Consider the following 8408-nt stretch of genomic DNA (forward strand, 5'->3'; position numbering starts at 1 on the left):
ATTTGGAAGGAGTTTGCTGTAAATACTAAATATGTAGTTCCCAGGGACAAAAAATCATGCAGTACGGCATGTTGGGTTCTGATTTCCAAATCTCCCCATCCCCAAAGCCAAAGCTTGCCTAACAAAAAAAACGAAAGATAATGTGGGACTGCCTGTTGGGCAAGCCTGATAACAGAGTCACTGAAATACGAAACAGAGTTGTTGGGACTTGACAGAAGCAGAGAACTAGCAGACAAATCAATAATTTGAAAAACGACAGCGTTTGGTTGAGCGCTAGTTGTATACGATGTCGTTTTATTTAGTTGTCTCAGGTCAAAATTCTTCAGATCTTCAATGCTTGATTGCGAGAGAGGGAGGGAGAGAGAGCGCAAAGCAGTAGAAACCATGGAAACAAACCTCTGTCTATCTCTTGGTCTGCCATCTCCAAACCCCAACCAGTTCGACGACCACCACCCAATCTGCTCTGACTTCGCAAGCCTCTTCTCACACTTCACTACTACTACTACTCTCTTATCCACCCAAAACCACCTACCTTTTGCCTCCGCCTCCAGTTCCCTTTCCTCCCAAACCAGGCCCGAACCCCTGATCCGGATCAAACCCGCATCCAGGAACAGCCCCAAGTCGAAGTCTCTCCTCAAAAACCTCTCCGTCGTCGAGCGTGCACTTATTGGTGCAGCTGGTGGTGGCATCGCTGGCGCCTTCACCTACGTTTGCCTGCACCCTCTGGACACCATCAAAACGAAATTGCAAACCAAGGGTGCATCCCAAATCTATACTAGCACTTTTGATGCCATCGCCAAGACCTTCCAGGAGAAGGGGATTTTGGGTTTTTACAGAGGCGTCTCCGCCGTGTTGATTGGGTCGACATTTTCCTCTGCCGTGTATTTTGGGACTTGTGAGTTTGGGAAGAGCATTTTGTCCAAATTGGAGAATTACCCATCTGTGTTAATCCCTCCCACCGCCGGGGCAATGGGGAATATCATGTCGTCGGCCATAATGGTGCCTAAGGAATTGATCACCCAGCGAATGCAAGCAGGGGCAAAGGGGCGATCCTGGGAGGTTTTGTTAAGGATATTGGAGAAAGATGGGATATTGGGTCTGTATGCTGGGTATTCTGCAACATTGTTGAGGAATTTGCCTGCTGGGGTTTTGAGTTATTCGTCTTTTGAGTACTTGAAAGCTGCGGTTTTGAGGGAGACAAAGAAGACCCAGTTAAATCCTATCGAGAGTGTGTGTTGTGGAGCATTGGCAGGGGCGATATCAGCATCCTTAACTACTCCACTTGATGTGGTGAAGACGAGATTGATGACTCAAGTTCATAAGGAGGCTGTAGATAAGGTTGCGGCAGCGATGTATGGAGGTATTACATTCACTGTGAAGCAGATTTTGAAGGAGGAAGGGTGGATTGGATTGACTAGGGGCATGGGGCCTAGAGTTGTTCACAGTGCTTGTTTTTCTGCAATGGGCTACTTTGCCTTCGAGACGGCAAGGCTTACAATTTTGCATCATTATTTGAAACAGAAGGAGCTGCGCGATTTGAATGTTAGTCCTGCTTGATATGGTGACTGTGATTATGGGTATCGTATCTATCCCTTTTGTTGCTTGTGATGTCTAGAGGATGTTTATTCTCATTCTTTTATCTTGGCTTTTTAGCCTTCAAACTGGTATCAATAAAAGCTGTTTTGTTTAACATTTGGTTGTGCCTTTTTCCATTAAAAAGTTGTTCTGATTCTTTAAGCTTTCTTCCTTTGATGAAACTGTGTCACTACAGATATTTGCATATGCTTTTGTTGGCATTTGGCATAAGCAGTAGTTTCCTTCCAAAGTTTACTCCCCCTTGGAATTCCCCTATGGATTGTCAAATGTCTCCTATTGCATTTGCTATCGTTGAAAGAAAGATTTTGAGTCCTGAAGTTTAACAACTTATCTGTTGGAGTTGTTTGAACTCTGAAAGGTTTAAGATTTGTCAGAAGGAATACTAATGGCTGTGCATATTTTCGACCAAGTATAAACCTCCTCATATCTATCTGGTTCTTTACTGTTTTTGGAATCGGCATTTAAGAAAGTGCCATAAAAACAAGTTATTAGAATCGATGTAGGCTTTCAAATGTCTGATTCAAAATTTGGTGCAGTCTGCTGGAGCAAATGAGACTAGGTTAGTACCCGTAAAATGGAATACCATATCTGGGAGAATGATATCTTCCATGGATTCCTCTTCAAGTTGAATTCTTTTCTCGGATCTAGTACTAGATTGATCCCAATTACCTTTTTAACGATGGTTTCCAAATCATTGTACATGTTTGATGGCAACGTTGTGTAGGTTGTTCCAGAATCTTTTAGATATTACCTGGACTTTCATGTGTATTTATTGTATTATTTCTAATGATTCATGGGTACAAGTTTAGTTGAAACTACCCCGTCCCTAGAGATCGTTGCTTCTGATCCTAATCAGCAGTGGGGCTGTATCAGCAATGGCATTCCACCCTAATGGCCATTTCATGGCCACATCTGGTAAAGAAAGGAAAATCATACTCTACCAGGGCATGCAAATGCCTTGGATTTCAGTCAGAAAGGTCTGCTTGCTGCTGGAACTGGATCTTATGTACAGATTTTTAGAGAGACAGAATTATAGCAGATATATGGGGGCATTCTATGGCAAAAGGTTACCAAAGAAGAAACAGGAGAATATTATGCGAGCCAAGAGGCTTTCCTCCATCTAACGTGTGTGAATGTCACTCTGTGTTATCTTCGTACATTGAGTCTCGGCCCATATCTCAACTCCAATGTGTATATCCCGCGTATTATCCACTTGGGTTTGTAGTAATCTTTGCCTTAATAAACTCAATCAATGGGTTGTCAAGAAAACAAAAGAAGCACCCTTTAGTTTAAGTTTGTCTAACCAAAACAGGGTCGTAGGCTTTAAAATGAACCACTTTTATTAATCAACACAAATACAAGCTTTCAAAGACGATGTAAATTACAAATTGGGGCATACTCTAGTTGTTAATTGGTATAAAGAGCACAATTTTTCTTCAACAAATCTTTAGGCAGCTACTTCAATTACATGGCGGCATATCAGGTGGTGGTGGAAGCAATTTTGCGTTAGAGCCCTTGCCATTCTTCACAATGAATGCCATATCCATGCCCCATGAAAGGTGACGCTCTAAATGGCAATGCATGAACCACACTCCTGCAAATAAACACACATAATCAAACATAATAAACACATAAAGTGGTGCCCATGTAAGTTACGGACGTGCGCATAAGAGCCTAAAAGTCTCACATTGGAGAATGAAATATACATACCAGGGTTATCTGTTCTGAATCTTATAGTGGCCCAGCCATTCTTAGGTACAGCAATTGTGTTTTGTAGTGGAGGATCAACAAGATTATACCCTAAAGGGTCCTTTTCTTTGTCAAAATTCCCAAATCCCCATCCAACCACATAAAAGCTGTATCCATGTATATGCATAGGGTGATCTGTTCCTGCACCCAAGTTTGTCCCTTGAAACACAATCTCCACTGTTGAATTATACTCCAACACCTTCACTTCTGTTCCTCTCCTTGGCGTTTCATATATTGATGGAATGTCGTCGGCCGTAAAATCGAAGAACAAAGGCGGTTCATTCGGGAACTTAACACCATACACACCATTGATTTGGTGATAGTAAGCTTGTAATAAGTCAATGTGAGGCAACACAAAGCTAATGTTGTTAACACTAGCAGCAAGCCTGCCTCCATCAGGCCCTCCACATGAGTCATTAGGGCATGAAAATCTGTTTACTGAAAGTGTGAAGAACATTCTTTTGGTTACATTTAACGGGACCGAAATCGGGTGATCATCATCGGCTAAACTCCTTAGTTTTCCGGTGAAATTGACCGATGCAATTGTGTCATTATGGGAAGGAAGATAAGGTAAGTAGGGAGTTGAAGAGGGTGTGTAATTGCCATTGTATTGTATGATTGCTGTGGCGGTGGTGTTATCATAAGTTACATTATTAGCACTTGAGTATACTTTGGAGGCCATGTAGTAATGGTTTAATGGTTGATTAGCTTCTAATAAAACGTTCAACGTTTGTCCCGGTGAGATGGCGATGTAGTCGACTTTGAAAGGTTTGACGTAGCTACCATCAGTGCCAACAACGGTGAGTTGATGATTTGCCACGGCGAAGAAGAGCATGTCTTGAAGGGCGGCGTTGATTAGGCGGAGAAGGTAGGTCTTGCCATAATCCACCATTAGCTTAAATGTATCTACAACCAAAAGAAAATATAAATGACAAGTTAGAAGGAGTAGTAGTCCCACATCGCTTGGTAACTCCTTTAAAAGTTATTGTATGAGTCTCTTAAATAACATGGTATCGGAGTAAAAAATATTTGTCTCTTGACCCGTTTGTTCTACTTAATATATTATCGAAGAGATCCAGAATGATAACAATTTAAAATTTTAGTGTTATTAGGATAACCTGATTTTGAGCATGGATAAAGATCACCAGGTTGACCATTGATGGTATAAGCATCAGAAATATTAGGGTCTGCTCCTGATTGATTAAATTCTTCATAAACCTTCACTATGTCACTTTTCCACCATTCTCCTGCATTTCCATTAATATGAAACATTAGTATAGCTATCAATAAAGAAATTGACTACCAAAGAAAATGATATATAAAATTTATTTACAAGGGGGTTTTGTATATAAATTATGAAAAAACGGAGACACCTTGTGTCATTGAATCAATAACCATCTTTTGGTTAATCTAGTCTCCTTTGTCCCTCGGGACCAACAAGGGGTAGTACATAAATATTCACATACCTAATATGATGGGGACATCTCCATGAGGCTTTGGGAAGGGGTAATTGGTTCCTTTAATCTTGGGAGAAATTACAATAGCGCCATAAACAGTAGCACGTGACCAATCACTGTGAGCGTGCCACCAAAGGGTTCCTTCTTCTTTGGAAAATATGATCTTCTGGCTAAACTTTGAACCTGATCGAACAGGACATTGCGTGATATATTCAGGACCATCGGTCCATGGATACCTGGGTTGCCTCACTCCATGCCTGCATATACATTTTATATATTGTTATTTACATATACCCATGTATATGTCTATGTATAGGAGAAAGATCTCGTCTTGTACCAGTGAATGGTGATGTTTTGGTTGGCCTTGTTATAGACATCAACAATGATGGTATCTCCTTTGTTGACATGGAGAGTTGGGCCAGGAAATTTTCCATTTACAGTCAAGATGTTTTTTGTGCTGCAAAGCCTTGTGTATGGAGCTTCTTTTATCTGCATTTAAATAGTTAAGCATATATATATTTAGTTCCTGGTAACTTGTCCGTGTGTGTGTGCGTCTATATATATATATATATGACATACAAAATATACATAGAACTTACCACAAAAGTCTGACGAGCCAAGCCTTCGCAATAAAGGAAATTAGACAAGAAGAAAAGACCCAATATTTGGAGGAACATAACGTTTTTCATGTCTGAAAACATATTTCTTCACCAATAGGCAACCAAACTTACATATATATATATCACTCTTGCTTCTTTGATGCTTTACTGGAATATTTATGAATGTGGTGTTAAGAAAGATAATACACACACACATATATATATAGAGAACTGTGTTTGTCTGGATCCGAAAGAAATATAATGCAGCAATACCAATTATTGACCTTTGAAAATTCGTCCTTTGCCAAACAAAGTCTTTTTCTACACGGCTTGCCAGTGGTTTTGTGTGGCTAACATTCAAATAGATTGAATATTCAAGATTGTCTATATCTATGCATATATATATATATATATACATGCCAACTAAGTTGCGGAAGCCAAGACATGCATGTATCTTCTTTTTGGATATTTTTTCACTGATAACGACACATAAATTTGTCTTTTTGGATATTCAATATGAATTTAAACTCGAGTCATCAGACATATGTACACAAAAGTTTCTCATATGACAACAGAGAAAGTTGAATCAAAGCCTAACACGTGGTCACAAACGCATTGCCCAAAGTGAAAATTGAATTCAAGACTTCTCGATCAATTTGACTTGTCGAATAGATTCACCAGCACCCAAATGATTTCTTTTTGAAATTCTATCCTCGTACAATCCTAAAAAGTGCTAACAAGGAATTACTATATTCATTAAGTTTGGTCGTGCTATATTTGTCTTAGGAATAATACCAAAAATTGATTGTGGCGCGCGTTGAAATGACTTTTAATCGGGAACTTTTGTACATAAATAACTTTTCAAATTAATTATGAACTATGAAGCATCAAAAGTAAGAAAACAAAGAAAGTTGAGGTATTCTAAAATTTCTTCTCTTCTTCCAATTTATTCAAAGGAATGCCTTGCCTTGCACGCATCAAATCCCAAAGAATTTTTCAAGTGCCATCGCCTTATTACCCTTTTTTTATTTTTTTTTTAAAAAACTCTCGTTCTTTTGTATATACTTTCTATTAATGATGGTCATAATCGTACCATGCTACACATGGTCAGGTCAACCAATCCTAGTGGGAGGTTGGGTTCAAGTGAGACTCTCTTATGTCGAGTGATAAGTCCATGCAAGCAAAGATGGTTCACATAAAAGTATAAAACTGTCTTTGCTCAACAACTAGATTCGGTTAGTGGAAAAACCATGCACTCATGTTGTTGTCAAGGCAAGTCTGAGATAAGACCACCATTAATTGAGATAACAACAATCTTTGACAACTGGCGGCCCACGGTTCTTATTTTTTTTTTTTTTTAAACAGGGGTTTGGAGAGAGGTAGGATTCGAACTCACGATCTAATGGGTGGGTGATCCCTTACATGCACTGTGATTGACGTTCAACCAACGGCTCACTTGCACGGTTCTCATCTCTTGAGATAGAGTTTTGACAACAATTGAAGTCTATAGTTCTCATCTATTGAGATTATAAGGCATTCACAACATCTTAAGTCTAGGGTACTTTCAGCAAGATATTCAATATTTCTTAGTTCTTATCAATGCTATCTCTCCATGCCGTATAAACTTGTGATAATTATTGTGGAGATTATATTTTTCTAATAAAAATTACCCTAGTTTATTTCACTCATTTTATCTCTTTCTATAGGAGTTCATCGATCAGTTATACAAGGATGAATCTTTCCAGCTGAGATTGAAATTCAACTCGGCACGTTTTTTTTTATGAGACATACCAATTAACCTGAAAGGCATGAGGATTTGAACCCAAGATCTCCTGCCACATAATCGTATACGTTCGTAGTTAATTGTTGGAGATGTGGAAGGTGACTAGTCGCAAACAATAGGCATGTGAATAAGATCAAACTAGTGCTGTTTCTCTTTCAAACTTGATGGCTTATTGAGTTTAGGTAGCCCTGCAATTGAAATAGTCACAAGTTGAACTCCACAATTTGTAATTTGGTACTCAAAACTTTAGTTTGTTACGTTAATGGGTTTTTAAAAGAAACGTTTTTCTTCTCTCTTATTCTCTCTTATTTGATTTTAACAAGGTATGAAAGGCATGATTTTCGTAAGTCTTTCGAGTTCGAAAATAGGTTCAAATCCAGCAAAAATGTACTTTTCATCCCTTAATTATTGGTCATATTTCATTTTCGCCCATTAATTTTTTTTTTCTCCCCCTTTTTCGTCCCCAACTATGGGAAAGTTTCCCGTTTGTCCCTAGAATAAATCCGGCGACGGAAAAATCCAACGTGACATCCTATTGTTCGTCATATCAGATTTCTCCGACATATCATATAGCTGTCACGTAAGCATTTTTCGACCCCAATCTCACTTGAAGGATGAAAATGGTACTTTCTAATAGTTGAGGAACGAAAATGGGAGAAAAATAGGGACGAAAATGAAACTCGTCTCATAGTTGAGGGACGAAAAATACATTTTTGCCATTCAAATCCACTTATTTATATACAATACTTAAAAGCTTAAATGTTTAGAGCTTATGTATCGCTCAACTAGCAATAGCCAATTGTGGGGATTTTTTAGGGCCTAGGGACCCATCCAATCCACATACCTGACACTTCAGGCCAGATAAGGTCGCGACTTGGGCCTTAGTCGTTGGTACACACCTCTACGGTCCATCAACTTCCTACGCATTTATTTCAGGATAATTTATCATCTTCGCCTCTCTCACTGTTATAACCCATCATGACTATTGTGAGAGTGACTACAATCTAGTTGGTAAGTTGTGGAAGAAAAAGTTTGAACTTGTTATGTTTATTGTTATGTTTAATGTTTATAGAACTTGGAATTAGTTTTTATAGCTAAAATTTGCCCTAAATGGAAGCTGTTACAGATCAATTTTTAGGCTTTTGAAGGTCATGGATTATATTGTGGTGTATGATTAATGTGCACAAAAGTCATGGATTACCTTAACCTTCTGCCCATGTAATA

The 8408-nt window shown here is 38.8% G+C and overlaps 2 protein-coding genes across 2 annotated transcripts; one reads left to right on the forward strand and one right to left on the reverse strand.

Annotated features, from left to right (window-relative positions):
• Positions 1-328: 328 nt before the first annotated feature.
• LOC119993260 (protein MITOFERRINLIKE 1, chloroplastic) lies at positions 329-1719 on the forward strand. Its single transcript, XM_038840308.1, has one exon. It carries the CDS (start codon positions 334-336, stop codon positions 1555-1557), a length of 1224 nt encoding a protein of 407 aa, XP_038696236.1. The 5' UTR covers positions 329-333; the 3' UTR covers positions 1558-1719.
• Positions 1720-2913: 1194 nt separating this feature from the next.
• On the reverse strand, positions 2914-5582 carry LOC119993257 (laccase-15-like). The gene is made up of 6 exons (XM_038840305.1): positions 5402-5582; positions 5140-5291; positions 4812-5059; positions 4464-4592; positions 3307-4251; positions 2914-3190 (listed from the first exon to the last, which is right to left on the reverse strand). The coding sequence occupies exons 1-6, from the start codon at positions 5501-5503 to the stop codon at positions 3057-3059; spliced, it is 1710 nt and encodes a 569-aa protein (XP_038696233.1). The 5' UTR covers positions 5504-5582; the 3' UTR covers positions 2914-3056.
• Positions 5583-8408: the final 2826 nt, after the last annotated feature.

Source organism: Tripterygium wilfordii, chromosome 23, assembly GCF_013401445.1.
Source record: "Tripterygium wilfordii isolate XIE 37 chromosome 23, ASM1340144v1, whole genome shotgun sequence".
NCBI lineage: Eukaryota > Viridiplantae > Streptophyta > Magnoliopsida > Celastrales > Celastraceae > Tripterygium > Tripterygium wilfordii.